The 16,746-nt window shown below is 41.9% G+C and overlaps 1 protein-coding gene and 1 long non-coding RNA gene across 3 annotated transcripts; one reads left to right on the top strand and one right to left on the bottom strand.

Annotated features, from left to right (window-relative positions):
• The first annotated feature begins 5,683 nt into the window (after nt 1-5,683).
• LOC306918611 (uncharacterized protein) lies at nt 5,684-8,463 on the top strand. 2 transcript variants are annotated; one of them, XR_013789356.1, is made up of 7 exons: nt 5,684-6,063; nt 6,246-6,322; nt 6,415-6,598; nt 6,850-6,926; nt 7,055-7,179; nt 7,739-7,863; nt 8,024-8,463. XR_013789356.1 is itself a non-coding variant. In XM_079531503.1 (5 exons), exons 1-5 carry the CDS (start codon nt 5,692-5,694, stop codon nt 7,074-7,076), a joined length of 732 nt encoding a protein of 243 aa, XP_079387629.1. In that variant the 5' UTR covers nt 5,684-5,691; the 3' UTR covers nt 7,077-7,194. The 2 variants fall into 2 exon arrangements, 1 of the variants encoding a protein (XP_079387629.1); XM_079531503.1 differs by lacking the exons at nt 7,739-7,863; nt 8,024-8,463 and having other exon boundaries at nt 7,055-7,194.
• Nucleotides 8,464-11,678: 3,215 nt separating this feature from the next.
• On the bottom strand, nt 11,679-13,017 carry LOC306918612. The gene is made up of 3 exons (XR_013789357.1): nt 12,894-13,017; nt 12,081-12,163; nt 11,679-11,725 (listed from the first exon to the last, which is right to left on the bottom strand). It is a non-coding gene; the product is annotated as an uncharacterized lncRNA (long non-coding RNA).
• Nucleotides 13,018-16,746: the final 3,729 nt, after the last annotated feature.

The following is a 16,746-nucleotide window of genomic DNA, read 5'->3' as shown; positions in this document are numbered from 1 at the left end:
AACATTATTTTTTTGATATTTGGGCGCATGCCATTTTTAGTAATTTCGGAACCTGTTAAATAATACTGGATCCACATACTGAAGTTATAACATTATACAACTTTGAAAAACACATTAAAATAAAACACAACCCATTAACTGCATAAATCAATAAACAATGAAAATAATAAAAGGTTTACATGCGTCGATATCGTGGACATTTTTTGTAATTATCCCAACGCACCCTTAAGTATTAAATTCAGTTACAGCTAATCAAACTTATGTATACTTGTAATAATGTGAGACAGTGCACCTCCACTTTTGTAGGAGAGATGCTGGTTCATGTCAGTTAGGGGTCACCTAACTGACATGAACTTTTGGTCACCTCTGTCCGTTTAATTTTTATGGCTGTTTGCCCTGACAAAGCTTCAGACTTATCTAAACAACCCCCTTGTTTAAGGAAGAAGACCGTTTATTTTCCACACAAGACTGGTTCCTTATCTTAAGAAACATTCTTCCCGTGCTCCCCCACCTCTGCAAACGACTCTTTTGGTTGCAGAATGGGGCCCAGTTGGTAAACACATGTTCAAACAATGCAGTTTATTACCCCTGGTTGTTTTCCTAACCAAACATGATTACAAACTTGTCTTAGTATTTTGTCACCTTGCTAGGAACTTCAAATTGTGATTTTAACAAAATAACCGATTTTGCATCTCAACAACTTGGTATCATTTGACTTTTTGGATTTTTTACTTTGACTTTTACCAAAAGCAACCCAATTGAAAATTGCAAACCCTTGCAACATCTTAACCACATTATGTGTCTTTCACACATGCAGTCTTTGTGCTTGTGTGTGTGTTAATTTGTGCGTGCGTGCGCGCACACGCGCTCACGCACAAAACCCACTTGCACTTTGAGAGACAATGTTCCCCCCTCCCAATCGAAGGAAACTTAATCATTTTACCAGCATTCTTTCACATTTGTCCATTGTCCATAAGGACTTAATTGGCACAAATTAAATCCACTTATCTGCTACTCGTTGTCTAGTACAGATATAATGAACCCACATACATCATCACATTTATATGCACATCAGACACACATCTCATGTGTGAGTGTGTGTGTGCGTGCGCGTGCGTGTGTGTGTGTGTGTGTGCTGTTTGTGACATCTTGTTGTCACAAGCCCCAATTGTTCCCTGCTGTAGGAAAAACAAATGGGTAGAGAAGCATTTCACATGCTACTCTTTCTGACCCAGTTCTGATCTCGCTGGCATGAAAGCGTTCACCCACCCCCATCTTTTTCCTTTTCTAGGATCTAAAAGGACAGGAGCCATTTTGGCCTTCTTCTCAGCCGCTTTACAAACTCGACACAACAAATGTGTCGACACTGCGGTTTTCTGTACCAGACTGGACTTTGCCATTCCCGGTTTGCCACCCTTCACGGGGGCAATCTTCGGGTGACCCCTCACGAAAGTCACCCCAGGGTGCTTCTCTGGCTCGCCTGGACCCCTCACGGGACCCCTCACGAAAGCCACCCCAGGGTGCTTGGCGTGTGTGTCATGCACCTCCCCCACCGCCTCTTGAACGCGTGGACTGGCACCAGTAATGCCACAAATCACGCTCGGCGTTTCTGTGGTGAGAAGGTTTGATGACTCGTCGGCCTTGCCCACGCCGTTTGTGGGCATGGCTCTGCTGATGAACGGTGAGGCGTAGGCAGCCTCCAGCTCCTCCGGAAGGCCGCTTGCCTGTTCCGCTCCCGTTGACAGCTCTGCCTCTGCTGTCGGTTCCACTTCGATGTTCGGCCATTCCTCCTCTGTCGAAGGCTGCGGAAACGTCGTGTGGTTCTCAGGTGCGACGTCTGCCGCTCGTTGGTTTCCCTCAGCTCTGCCCCTAGCCGCTCTTGGCCTGCAAGGGTACTGACTGAGGGCTCGTGTAGAGGGCCCTGGGCCCCCTGCATGGTTACTGCAGGAAGCACCAGGCTGTGCCTCCGTTGTGACAGGCTCTATCTGCTCCCAGCCCGGATGACTGGTAGCCCTGTCTCTTCGCCCCTCTGGGGCTGTCCCGGTCCCCGCTGGCACCGTCTCCGCTCCGCCCGTCTCTGCGCTGGCGAAAGGGTCCGTGATGTCACATCTCGTGACGTCTGGTGCTGCGTCTGCGGGCTGGATGCCCCTCTCCTCTGGGGCTCCTATGTTCCTGCTCTCTGCAGGACACTCACAGAGGCCTGCTGTGACGACACCTCTGGCTACCCTGTCATTCTCCTGACAGATAGCAGCCCTGATTACACGGTATCTTTCACTGTTGTACTGTTTAACATATAAATTCAGTAATTCATTTTCTATGTGTGCGAGTCTATCTTCGTTTTGTTCCTGAAGGAATATCTCGTAATCTGACGACGCGTCTATCACACCGTCCATCGCCCTGTCCAGCTCAGCAAAACTTTCAGTTATCTCACTGGATGAACCCCTGTCCATACAAAGATCCACCCTATAGGTTGTGCTATCAAACATGGCTTGAGCCTGTGAGCTTTGTATCTGTAGCCCATTTAAAGAAGCCATTTTTTCCACCCCCTCTGTCCCTCCCTTTAACAAACAGTACAGGAACTAATCGGACCGGGTTAGTGGTTTTAGTCGACTTCACAAATCATTCATTCACTCAAGTAAATGGTTAGTTTTTTGCCCAGCTTTAATTAGCGGACTCTGACATTACTTGTTCTCAGAGAAGCCCATACTTCCCTGTTAAATACCTTCACCAAATAAACCTTTTTATACTATAACCTTTTTATATTATATAGATTATATATAATATAAGTACATAGATTTATATTGGCCGTGGGCGGTCAAACTCTAAAGCCTTCCGTAAACCTGGATTACAGGTTTTGCTAGATGCGTCACGCAACAGTTATTATAGACACGCCCTTCCTTTATGCGCACTTCAAAGCGCGCTTTCAGCGTTAAACATTATTGACTGGTAAGATTATTACATCGCCTTTAATGCTGAGTTTAAAACCCTATTTTGTTCTAAACATTTATCACCGCTATTAATTACTACTTTGGTAGGTTATACCGCATGACAGTAATTACCTAGCCTCGCGTTGCGATACTAATATACCACTGCGCTGGGCTGCGTGGGACATTAGTCTCGACCTCGTCACTTTCAGGATTATTTCCAAGGGGCGGTTACAAAAATGATTCAAACGGTCTCTATTGGTTAGGCCTACAGCCAACCAGAGCAGCCCAGGCAGGGCAGCCCGCTACGTCACACAAGCGCCGGCGCGACACTATAGTGTGAAATGTAAACACAACAGCATTTGGTCACAGACTAGTACAGAACACAACAGCATTTGGTCGCAGACTAGTACAGAGAGAGACAAAAATATGGATGTTAATGATAATTGTCGTTTTTGCAATGCTTCTTTAAGAAGTAGTGGAACTAGTAGAAGAATTGGACACTCTAAATTAATCTTTCAGCAAATGGCACTTGCATCAAAGGACAAGAATATTTTCGAGAAACTTCAGGGTTTAGGATTGACTTTGATTAATTCTCGGGACAAATCATTTCGGTCCTGCATTAAGTGCGATAACGCAGTAAGGAGACACGAACAGTCGGTACATTTATTCCGAAAATGGGAAGAGAACGAAAGGGGATCTCTAGCAGCAGCGTCGGCTACAACATCGAGCCGTGGTTCTGATCCAGCAGTATCTGTCGCCTCTCCGTCGCCGACACCATCTAGCCCACCGTCAACGTCAAGTCACGGTTCTACAACTTCTGAGAAACGGTCCCGAGACCAATTGACACCATCCAAAACGCCCAGGAGGGAGAAAAAAAGATGTCTAATTCCTCCGAGTCCTGGTCAGACCACATCAACCTCCGCACGGCGAAGTATTGTTGAGGTAAGGTTTTATTACAGTCTTTAAACAATTAAAGTTCTACTCCCTAAACGTGAGTGTTTATTAGGATATGCCCCTGTAAACAAGTTAAACTGTATGTGACGATTTCCCGTTTATCGACCTTAAATGTCCTGATGAATTGAAAATGGAGGACCCTGATGTAAAAAACTCTTAGTTATTGTTCTGGTTATATCCTCACAGTAACCGTTTTTGTGTTGACCAGTACTTTCGTTTGAACTGTCTGTACCCATTCTACAAACTGAATATAAATGTCAATAAATCATCCGTAATAGCATCTTGTAGTCAGTCCTGCCCCATATTAGTATGGCTATGCGAGGCTAATACAGTGCCCCAACCCCCCACATAGTAGTGTGGAATGTGGCTTTCATGTTTAGCAGAGATGGGGGTTGGGCAGTAACTTGCAAAAGTAATCGTTCAAGGTTTTTCATGATCCTTCAGGGTCATGGTAAATCCAGGGGTTGAAAGTTGGATTGCCATTAAAAATCCTGCTAAACTAATACTTAGAATGGATTCAGAATCATGAATAACCCCTAGTTTGACACATTACATGCTTCTTAAAGCATCATTAAAGTTAGATTTATTTTGCCTTAGGCCTATAGGTTTCTAATGGTACTCCAACTTTTAGCCCCTGAATTTAACATGATCCACAATTTATATAATACTCAATTTTTAATGTGTTATTTGGATGACCCTAAGAATCATAAAAAGCCTACCATTTTTATTTTGGGTCAGGACCTTTTTATCTTAGCTTGCCTGGCATGGTGGTGGAAATTAGTGATACTGGGATTATGTTTGATGGAATATTTCCTTCCTTTTTCAGGTAATCACCACATACCCTTCTAAAACGGTTGCCAAGTTTAGCCAGCCAGAAGAGGCTGGGATTGTAACCAACATCACCAATCAACAATGGAAGACGGCTGCTAAAAAAATTCTGAATCACAAGGATCTAGCAGAAGAGGTCAAGATTAAGGTTCTAGATATCATTGAAAGTGAATGTAAAACCCTCTGTAAGCATGACAGTGATTGCATGCTGTATAGGTCATCAGCAGAGGATCTGCAGTCTTTTTCTTTTGAACATTTAGAGTCAGATCTGAAACGTCTAGCGCCATTCATGATATCCATATTTGCCACCATCACAAGAAATTCTGTGCCTGCCACCTGTGCTTCAGCCGCTACGGCATTGAGAGGAAGAGAGCCCCGACTGTCAGCGTTTGCATATTTTTTGAACAGCATATTACAGCATGGGGGGGCAAAGAAGGCCGTTTTTCAAAGGCTGAGCAAAATGGGCGTCACAACCACCCACGATAATGCTGTACGGAAGCAGCAAGAGTTGGCTAACCTTTGTGGTGAGGATGTTCAGGTCTTAAAGTTGCGAATCGAAGAATACCTGAAGAAGTCTGGAGAAGAAGAGGACCCTGAGCCAGTAGTTGTCCCTGAGCCAGTAGTGGACCCTGAGCCAGAAGCCACCCATCGAACCATAGAGGAAGAGGAGCCAGAGTTTGAGCAGGAGCTGGACAGCCTCTATCGAAGCATGGAAGAGCTCAATGTGTTAGGTGAGTTTCCAGTTTTCACTTCTGTGTGTGTGTGTGTGTGTGTGTGTGTGTGTGTGTGTGTGTGTGTGTGTGTGTGTGTGTGTGTGTGTGTGTGTGTGTGTGTGTGTGTGTGTGAACTAAACATGTATCTAAATGGTTGTTGCATTTATCCAACAGGGGAAGCCTCGGTGGAGGGTGGGGAAGAGACAAGCGGCACACACGAAGATGGCGAAGCTGTGTTACCATTCAGTGACCTCAATAACAATGAATTCATGGCAACTGTCATACCGGCCCCACACACATATTCCATTATTTTTGACAACTTAGATTTTTTTTGCAGAACACACCATCAGTCCCAAAAAAGCAGCAACCAGTCTTTTCACTGGATTCACCATATGGCTGTACGCGACAGAATTCCCATATTCCAGCTCAGCAATCGTAGACCAATCCAAGACCTCCTTCACTACGACGTTGGTAACTCTCTTCCATCTGTCCTAACGCAAGAACACATGCGGAAGGAGTTCATTGTCCTTGGCAGTCGAATGCTCACATGTCACCTGGATGCTTTCAAACCCCTTGAAAAGCTTGTAGTGCATCACATACCACACCAGTACTCAGATGAAATGGCACAGCGCTCCACTGATGTAAGTACTGTGACCTACATGTGGCCTGGAAAACTGACAAATCTGCTAGTGATATAAATAATTGGGTTCGTCTATTTGTCTGGCCATTCCAGGCAAAACAAAATGTAACATGCCTTCATATAATGTGTAATCCACTAGCAAGTCTAGCACGTTTATATATGAATGTCTGTCTTTGTTCACAGTATCCCCTGGGTCTCATATTCAAAAATGAAAATTTAACCACGGAATTGACTGAAGTGCTGTTCCAACTTCAGAACAAGTAAGTATCTCCACTGTCACTTATTGCACTTATTGCCAAGCGGGGACAGATTCTTGATTTAGTTTTGAGCCTTCCTTTCTGTGTATTCTAAGGTATGTGCCAAAGCGAGCAGGACTCAGAGGGGTGTTCCCAGTGTTCTTTGGCGGTGACCGGCTGACAGAGGCAAACTCCCGGACTATCCAGTGGTCCATGGTACAGGGAAACACCCCAGAGCAAAGACTGGAGGGCATGCACTTCAAGTTTGAAGACTGGCATGCCATCAGAAATCTATTTGAAGTGAGTGTCATTAAATAGTGGATATGTAATTTTAAATCGACTATGTTACATGGTACCACTTTTTTTGTAATTAATTATCCAACTCTTGTGCAAAACGACATCATGTGATAGTTAATTCAAATAATACTGTCCACACTTTAAAAAGTAGAACCTGAACCACAAGACATAGACATACAGTACAACAGTCATTACTTTGGACATACCATAGTAAAATAAACTTGAATTTCTAACTTTATTTTATGTAAATTTAGATCTATCATAAGGTGTTCTTCAAGGATGCGTCGACCAAAGATCATGGGACTCTTGTTGCTAACATGAACATGTTAAAGTAAGTTGCAATTTATTTAGCCGCATTACTTAGGACATTTTCAGTTCCCCCCCCCCCCCCCCCCCCCCCAATATCGTCATCGGAAAAGTGTTGTATGTACTTTATGTGATGTGAATTTTTTTTCACAGTGATTTGTCACCTGCAAACTGAACATGAACATGTCTGGATATTGAATGAATTGTAGTACTGCACACTGGGACGTGAAATGCAGTCCTGACAACATGAAATTGGCATAGTCTTGCCAGGGGAGGAGGTATGGATAGCACAATGTGGGCAGTTGTTAACGTTCTGCAGAAGACGTTGAGGACACACATAAGATATTTGTTTTATAGTGAGGGGTTATGTCCCTATATGCCACAGATTTGCAAAAATGTTGTAAATTAGAATGAACAAAAATTAACATGAGGTTAGTCATGAGAGAGAAAAAAAGGAACCCTGTGTGTCTCTGGAATACACTTGCATAAAGCAAAAGTGGGCAGTCAATGCACACTGCCCTTCATGTAAATGTACTCCAGTATTTTAAGTCTGCACATTGTAAAACAACTGCCCCTGTGTTATTACATTTCTAAATACACTGTGTGTGTATCTGTGAGAGAGAGGGTGCGTAGAGTGAGGGAGACAGTGACACATACAACTATGTATGTTTGAGTGTGAGAGACCGTGAGTTGAGTGAGGGAGACCGAGAGACTCAAATAAATATGTATGTGTGTGTGTGTGTGTGTGTGAGTGTGAGAGAGGGGTGAGCGAGAGAAGTAGAGACTGAATGAAAAATATTTTGAATTGAAATTAAAATCCAGATTTCTGATTGACAGATGCAGCAATGCTAAACAGGGACCAAAGAAGGCATACAATGCCTACAAACAGTTTGTTGTCAAAGACACAACTGCACTGTTCCTGGCAGCTGCGATGGAACACTTTGGCTTGACAGATGTAAAAGGTAACTTATATCTAATAACATTATATCTAACATAATGTCTCAGTAGTCAAATTAATGCAACTTAGTATATTGAATATACTTCAAAATGTATAAGAACTGTTGTGATTATTGTTGTACTGTTGTTTTTGTCAACCAAGAATTCCTTTTAATGTTTTGACAGAAATCCCAGACGATTTCATTCCACCTGCAGTTCTCGCTGGAACTAGGGATCAGCAGCGGAAGTGGCTGGCTGACATGGTAGCAGGCTGTGTCGACTGTTACCTCCACTTGGATGATGACCCAGATTCTTTCAGAACTTCCGATTTTCCGTGCCGCATGCAAGACCTTGTGTGTCAAAGAACATTCACAAGCAGGTCAGAGCGATCAAGGCATGAGAAGGACGTTCATGACATGGATATGACGCCTCCGGAACGGGACCACAAAAAGGAGCACACAGAAGCAAGAATGAGCTTTGGGTTTTTCCTGCTAGACATGTTGGATGCAGTGAAAGAGGGTGACGGTGAAAGGCTAATGAGATTGTACATACTGGCACTTAAGTTCTACAGGGCGTATGGTCACACACAGTATGCGTACAGTACATTTCTTTTGACTGTGCAGCTCCAAGCCACACTATCCCCTCGAATGGCTCACTCTTTGACCTGGAACAGATTCTGGAATGGTAGGGGGGGGAAGGTAAAAACATGCCTCTCGACCTGCACCTAGAACACCTAAACGGTTTTTTGAAATCATTTTTGAAGGGTCTAGGGCCTAATCTTTCAGAGAGGTCAGCATCTAGGATCAGCCAGTCCATAGGAGTCCTCAAGCAGATGATGGACAAAACTGACAGGGAGCTGAAACTGTCAACTCCCAGTGGCATTCACCGTGCAGCTGGAGAGAAAGATGACATTGTGGCCCTGGTTAAGGTGTTTAGGGAGGCACAATTATTCCAATGCCAAGTCGGAAGACAGTTCAGTGCATTCCCGAACTTCAGTAGGGATTTGTTTCAAAATGTTCGCTATGCTGACTATTGTAAGTGGATGAAGAACAAGCTCAGAGAGTGGAGGAGAACCCCTATTTAAAAAGACAGCAAGGGTATCTACTGTACACGTCTTTAGTTTCAGGATTTCTGCATGCACCTTGTGTTTATTGTACATACTTTTAACGTACTTTTTGGAAACTGCTGGTAAATTATACACTTTTGTACCTGACCAGATTAATAAAAACGTCTTGATTACATCCTCTGCATTTATTATTTCGATTTTCAATGCATAATATTCATGATGCCATTTTATTTCCCATTTGTATTTTCAGAAAGAGGTCACAGTCTTCACTTGTATAACAGTTTAAGCTACTGAAGGTTTCAATGTTTTTGTCTCGTGACCTTCAAGGTATCTAGCACCTGTCCTTGTAGGTTTGCCAAAGGTATCCCTGTATTTGCAGATATTTAACCTCTAGACGGGAACCACCTTTTGGTGTTCTAAGCATCGTTATACTTTAGATATTGACAAATAGCAGATCTACAAGCTCAGCGCGGCACCGAGTGCCAAAATCTAGAAAATGTGGCGCAAATCTTTGAATATATATTCTTTCAGAGCGAACGTTTTTAACTCAAATCTTTGCTTCGGGGAGGGTTCCCCGGAACAACATATTTTCAGATGGAGCTCCACGGCCAAATTCAAATAATTCTGGGGGTCCTTGACATGCAAAAGGTTGAGAACCACTAACATAGAAACATGAAGTTTTTCAGAAAACTGTCAGGATTTAGAAGACATTTGTAGAATGTCAAATGTCCTCAGGTCAATGGGTTAATGTAGTTGACTGTCATTGTTCAATATATTACAAAACAAACATTAGTTATTAATTCTATTCAAATTGAAGAGACCATTGTATTACTCTTGGTTACATTGATTGCAATTAAGTGAGAATGTTATTGACCGTATATTCAATTCATTGCTTTTTCCTTGAAATAATGGCAGTCACAATGCATTTTTATTCTACATATCAGGACGGATTCTGCCAATGCAATTCAATTGTAATGGAGTGGTTTGATGCCGTGTGAAGATTTCTGATCCGCCCTCAGAATCAAAGTGTGGTGTGACTGTGCCCTTATATTCATTTCATTTGGATTCATGCATTTATAGACGTGATGAGCATGGATTCTCTTCCACATGCAATGCAACACATGGCTCTTAGATCATACCATAAATGTCTCACTTTCTAAATTTATCGTCTTTGTAATTCCATGAACCAACGTTATAACAACTATTTGCTCAATTATTGAAATGAAATATCCATAAGCTTTTGAAAAGGTGACACTTTATTAAACATTTGGCAATACAGGTTATACAATTCAATGTGATCATCCATTTACACAAGTTGCATAAATGATGTACATTTGGAACAACATTTTCAGATGGGAGTCAGCAGCCAATTACATATAATTCTGGCGGTCCTTGACATGACAAAGTTTGTGACAGTCTTGATTTGGAAGACATTTTTTTGAAGTACAATCAGGTCTAAATGGGTTAATACAAATGCATGATCTACAACTGCTCCCGACAGATAATGATGCAGCACCTTCTAGACTAAATGATGTATTTGCAAACATTCTGCAGAATAACAAAAATATGTCATTCTGTCATTTGACTAATTTCTGACACTCCTGAGATTCCTGACAATGACATTGACGACCCTGAGCTGCTGAGTGGTGCATGCATCTGGTCTACATCATCTGCCTCATCAAAGTAGCCAGTATAATACATATCTGGCAGTTCCAAGGGCGAAGGGTCACTGGTCTCAAAGTCAATGTCAATGTCAATGTCGTGAAATACATCGTCAATTACTTTTAGAATTTGCCTTGCATAGCGCTCAAAGAACACAGGAATATTGCATCTTATATATGCCAAGTCAAATATCTTAGGGCTGTGTTGGATAACAGCATCAATGAGTTCAGTACCAAAGCCAGTGCAGCCTACTTTAGAAGTGAACAGATGTGCATTTTTAGGAACCAAACTTTCCTGGTAAACCTCCAGCTTCTCCCTTAGCAACAATTTATGTTCTTTTAGTACCTGCCTAGATCTAGTAGCAACCTCATCCAGTTCAAACATCTCATAATTGGGTGTCAATTCTTCACAAACTACACTGGGGCAAGAACATATAGAGTGACAATAGGTGCAACATAGATGTCCTGGCTCCACACTTGTAGTACCTTCTTCAAACCTACTGTATAGGGCCTTTCGAAAGCATCCAGTTTTGGATTTCAGTAGCAACACTTTCACTCCCTCATCAGTCCTTTTATGCTGTTTAACCACATACACTGCAGCATGTGACTGTGAGCCATCTCTGCCTGCCCGGCCTGCTTGCTGAACAATAGCTTCAAGGTCCTCAGGTGCCCCATACATTATCACATGATGTACATTAGGAAAATTTAAGCCCAAGCCTAAAGCTGTTGTTGCGACGACAACTCTACAACTCCCATCGCCAAAGAGAGATGACAGGATTCGGCTTTTGGTGGTGTCGTCTGTTTGGCTGCTGAACATTCCTATCAGTAGATTGTCTGGATTCTGTTCAGGGTCTCTTTCAACCCATGCATCCGTGTCCAGCTCTCCTTGGAAATAAGCAAAAACTCTGACAAGTGCCGGAATTGACCTGCAGTAGATAAGTATGGGAGACATGGAAAGACCCTTGTCCTTTACCTCTCTCACAACCCAATCCAGGCATTCTAGCGTTTCCTGAGAGACAAAAATCAATCCCAGTCTGATGTTGGTACGGTTGGGGCTAACTGTTAGAGTTACTGTATTGTCATTGTCTATGAGAAGCAATTTCTTCACCAAATTCCTGGAGTTGAGATCAGCAGATGCAGTCAGTGCCAGCACAGGTGTACCTGAAAAGACAAATAATTGCACCGTCAGCTTAATTTGTAACATGCAAATGCTTAATAAAATATATAAATATATATATATATATATATATATACACACACACACACAACAAAATTGCACTGATCACACTGCCATCCGTCAACATATATTCTAACCAAAGTTAATGACACTGTTCAGCTACAGCTAGTCACAATATGGAATTGTCTACACCATTTGAATCTACAATTGGCAAAATTTACTTCACACATGTACAACCCAAGAATGTTGGAGTATAATTCACATTTTCAAAAGAATACTAAGGTACACGTGGTTGAGAAAATATTACATTGTGTGCATTTCTTTTTAAGATATACTGACCTTCCTTGACGAGCCCTCTCAATTCTTTCAACCTCGAAAAACTCTCTCTGAAAGCTACTGCGTCTTTGTTTGAGGGCAGTCCCCTGAGAAAATAACAGAACATTAAATTATAATCAATTGCAGACAGAGAATACACTGTGACAAGCTATTTGCAGCCACTGGGGAAAATAAAGAAAGAAAAATGCTGCTGGTATATACAATATACCAAGCACTATTTGCACATACATACATTAATGCTGCTATATACAATATGACAAGACTATGCACATTTGATGGATGTACATTACGCTCTTGAATCTTCTTTTTTCACCTTCGTCCCTTTTGCCTTCCCTCCCTTTCTTTATTATTTTACGTTTTTTTATCACTATTCTACTGTTGTCTATACTGATGATTGTCTGAAGGAAGCCTAAGCCAAAATTCGTTTTACTCTTATGTATAAGTATAATGTACCTGTATACAAGATAACAAGATGTAACAATACAGTACAACCTTGAATACAGAACATTGCCTACTATAAATTATTTGAAATGCTATAGCATTTTCTTTGCAGCTTTCTTTAGAATAGTTTATGCTATCACTACAAGTACGATCCAATACTTGTACCCAAAACTAGCAAATACTAAATGTTAAGAATTATCGACGTGAATCCCACGTCTTGCTTTGTTTGTTCTGGTGAATTGGTGTTGTTAGCTTCTGTTAGCCACAATAAGCTAGCCTGGTTCCAGACAAATCTGCCATTGCTAGTTTATAGTTCAAACAATACAAACAATACATAGACGTTAGTCATGAGAATATTTAGCAAACATTACGTACCATTTGTATGCAAGGTGAACCTCATCCACGACAATACCCATTAAATTGGCCTTGAAAAAATCCGAAGAAAACATGCCTCTCCACTGTTTCTTCATCACCCATTGTTCCGGGCCACCAAATATAATTTGTGCATGGCCATTGAGGATTTCAGCGTCGTCGTGGACTCCGAGTTGATAGGCAGTAAGTCCCATCCTGGTAGCTTCGCTAATCTGGTCTTTCATCAGAGCGAGCAACGGAGAGACAACAACAACCAGTGGGTTTTCACTGAGTCCTAACTTTTTGCCGACGAGCGGAGCTAGTTGATAAATCAGGCTTTTACCAAAACCAGTCGGTAAAAGACAAAAAGTATCCCGCTTCCCAACAAAAGCCTTAAGGGCAACTGATTGTTCATCTTTTAGAAAAGAAATATGTTCCAACTCATTCACTACTGTTGTTATGGCGGCGTCCATCTTTGCTCGACTCTGGGCTCTTGCAAAGTACGTCAGAGGCTCAGAGCCCTCTGGTTGGCCGAAGCCTTTTCAGGCTCGGCAGGAATCTCGGATTCTTTTCAGAGTTGAAAACCACCAGACTAAATCCGCCTCGGGGCATATATGCAATAGGGGCGGGTTTAGTGTGGCTGCGCCAGGCTAGTAATTACCAGTCCCCCTGCACTGTCTCAGCACATTGGGACATTGCATGACAGAAAGAGGAATTTCCCCCCCCCTCACATGCACTAAACTGCTGTTCTCCTTGGTGCCCAACACCCAGCAGGAAAACACTTTTATTGTGGTTACTATAAAAAGCACCTCTCTTGGTTTAAACGACCGGTGTCTTATCCGGTCTCAATTAAACTTTATGTTTGGTTACAAATAGTCTTTAATAATCAGTTTCCTAAACTGACCGTCGATTAGAACTTTGCCCTATCGAACAATGACTCCCAAACCATTAGTTAAACCCGCAGTCACTTTTTGTGGCTCACGGTTTTAACTGCTGTTTCCGCATGGACCCATACCCACATGGAAACAGTTTAACGGTGCCGCTCAGTTAGTAGCACAAATCAAAACGGCATGCCGTCACGGCAGCATTTATAGTTTGATTTAATCCTGTGGATACTAACGCTGCGGCATCGCATTCACATCAGCGTGCGCTGCTCATCAACGCACGGCTTAAATTTCAGTTAAATAACGTCACACCAGACAACCACAATCAAACGGGGTGCCGTCTTTCGGCCCCAATTCTGTCTGATTTAATCCTGTGGTTATTAGTGTGGCACGATTCAACTCTGTGTGCTGGTCCCAACACACTGTAATTTATTTTTGTTACAATTGTGGTCACTTTAGTGACTATACACCGATCTACGCTGTTTAATTTAACAGCACGGCAACTGAATAAATTCAAACCGTTGCAGTTGAACTATATTCTGAATTAAACAACTTTAAATTGCAGATCCCTTTGGGGACTGCTATTTAAAGCCCTTTACAACGCGGTAGCAATTTAAACTGTAATATGTCAAACGGTTTCGGTTCAGACTATATTATATCTTAAATATGCCCGGGCGCGTGTTGAGCTGCACGCTGATCCCAGCGGCACTTTCTTTCTGTTCAAACTAGGCACTTTAGTGGCTCTATTTCGCACGGCGGCGAATTAACTTTCGCTCGGCGGCGAATTACTATGCACTGATCCCAATGCACAGTACGACTGCCTTTAAATTGTGGTCACTTTAGTGACCACTAATTTAAAGTTCTTTAAACGCGGTAGCGATTGAAACCATAATATGTCCAAACGATCTCAGTTTAGGCTATATTATGCTTCCAACCGCCCGGCCGTGATCTAAGCTGTGCGCTGAGCGCACGGTACAGATCTTGTTTCAAGTCAAGTCACGTCAGTGACACGCTATGAATTAAACTGTGCGCACGGCTACGCAACGAATTAAACTATTCGCTCCGCGATTTAAACTCCGTACATTAGGCCCTTTAGTGGCCGTACGGTTTCAAACTGTGCACTCTAGTAGCACAGCGCTTTAAACTGGTATATGGTGAACTGTTTAAAGCTAGTCGCTGCACGCAGCGATTTGAAACTAGTAATATGCCTAGATTATAGGCTATATTACGCTTCAAACCCCCAGCAACGATTTAAAACTGTTCGGATATTTGGCGATGTTGTGCCCGGCTCCGACCAGCCCATGCAGTAGGCAGAGTTAAAGGACTAACACGCACAGTTGAACTAAATGCTCCCAATGATAGCTTATATTTGATGAACTCAAACGTGCATTTTATAGGGTTTTTATTAATTCATATTAATTAAACACTTACACTCATACATTCACACGTTCTGTTCACACTTCCCCTAACTTCCCCCAACACAAGATGAATTCAGTATCCCGGATTCTGGGTTACAGTCCTATTGGTACAGTTCTATCTGCTCTGTCGGTAGGAGTTCTATCATTGGAACACTCTAAAACTCCCAGATTATGGTACAGTTTAGCTTGTCATTGTTGTTTCTCAGACTTAGTTATTAATCATGTGGTTTTAAATCTATCTTATCATAATCAAATGGTAATCAAATGGTGATTAAACAATGATCGGGGAGACAAGAACACAGATGACATTTGGTTACCATCTAAACATCATATTACATCAATTATTAATAATGTACAATTATATATCGCATAATACATTATAGCATATCATTTATAGCAAATACATACCGCTGGTCTCTGCCTAGACATGTTCACATTCGATGGTATTTGGTGAATCTAATTTACACTTTGTGCCATACAGAATAGTCAATGCAGCCTTCTGACTGATCCCACCCCCATACTGACACTTTCAGCCAATCAGATCCCACAGACCATCCAGCTTGCACCTCTGGCTACAGCAGCTCCTATTACAGTCCCTGTAATGTCTAACTACTTTAAACTGCTTAGATTATTACAGGTATTTATCATTTAGCCTTTTTACCAACCCAATATATAATAGGTTATTTAGAACACATTTACACAATTGAAAGGGATTAAAGATAGGTTACTTCAATTATTGTATGTTCTATGCTGAGTTGACTCTCCCTGTGAAGAGGAGTCAATAATGGCCTGTCTCACAACAGGAGAAGGGCCGTAAAACCCCCGATAACCACCGGTCTGCTTGTAGAATGGAATGTGGGGACCTGAGCTCTCTCACCCCAGAGGAGCTGCTTAATCTCCAATCAATCTGACCCAATATATAATTTCTCCTTATGAGTACAAATCTCGCACACCCATAATTATCCAAACATCTATAGTGTTCTCTATAGTGTTCTCTATAGTATCTATAGTGTTCTCTATAGTGTCTATAGTGTTCTCTATAGGGTTCTCTATAGTGTCTATAGTGTCTATAGTGTTCTCTATAGTGTCTATAGTGTCTATAGTGTTCTCTATAGTGTTCTCTATAGTGTCTATAGTGTCTATAGTGTCTATAGTGTTCTCTATAGTGTTCTCTATAGTGTCTATAGTGTTCTCTATAGTGTTCTCTATAGTGTCTATAGTGTCTATAGTGTCTATAGTGTCTATAGTGTTCTCTATAGTGTCTATAGTGTCTATAGTGTTCTCTATAGTGTTCTCTATAGTGTCTATAGTGTTCTCTATAGTGTTCTCTATAGTGTCTATAGTGTTCTCTATAGTGTCTATAGTGTCTATAGTGTTCTCTATAGTGTCTATAGTGTTCTCTATAGTGTTCTCTATAGTGTCTATAGTGTCTATAGTGTCCTGCTCCGAACAGATCTTTACTCTTCGCAACATCATCGAGCAGTGCCAAGAGCTTCAGACACCCCTCATGATTAACTACATCGATTTTAAGAAAGCTTTCGACAGCATCCACCGGGAATCACTGTGGCAGATCGT

Source organism: Electrona antarctica (genome assembly GCF_951216825.1).
Source record: "Electrona antarctica genome assembly, contig: scaffold_271, whole genome shotgun sequence".
Classification (NCBI taxonomy): domain Eukaryota; kingdom Metazoa; phylum Chordata; class Actinopteri; order Myctophiformes; family Myctophidae; genus Electrona; species Electrona antarctica.
Note: the sequence above shows the minus strand (reverse complement) of the source record. Positions and strands in the feature narration are given on the sequence as shown.

Excerpts from the sequence above, each read along its gene's own strand:
- LOC306918611 (XM_079531503.1), top strand. The coding sequence starts at position 5,692 with ATGGCAACTGTCATACCGGCCCCACACACATATTCCATTATTTTTGAC. Across the intron at positions 6,064-6,245 it reads TGGCACAGCGCTCCACTGAT|TATCCCCTGGGTCTCATATT; the intron begins GTAAGTACTGTG and ends CTTTGTTCACAG. Across the intron at positions 6,927-7,054 it reads GCTAACATGAACATGTTAAA|TGATTTGTCACCTGCAAACT; the intron begins GTAAGTTGCAAT and ends TTTTTTTCACAG.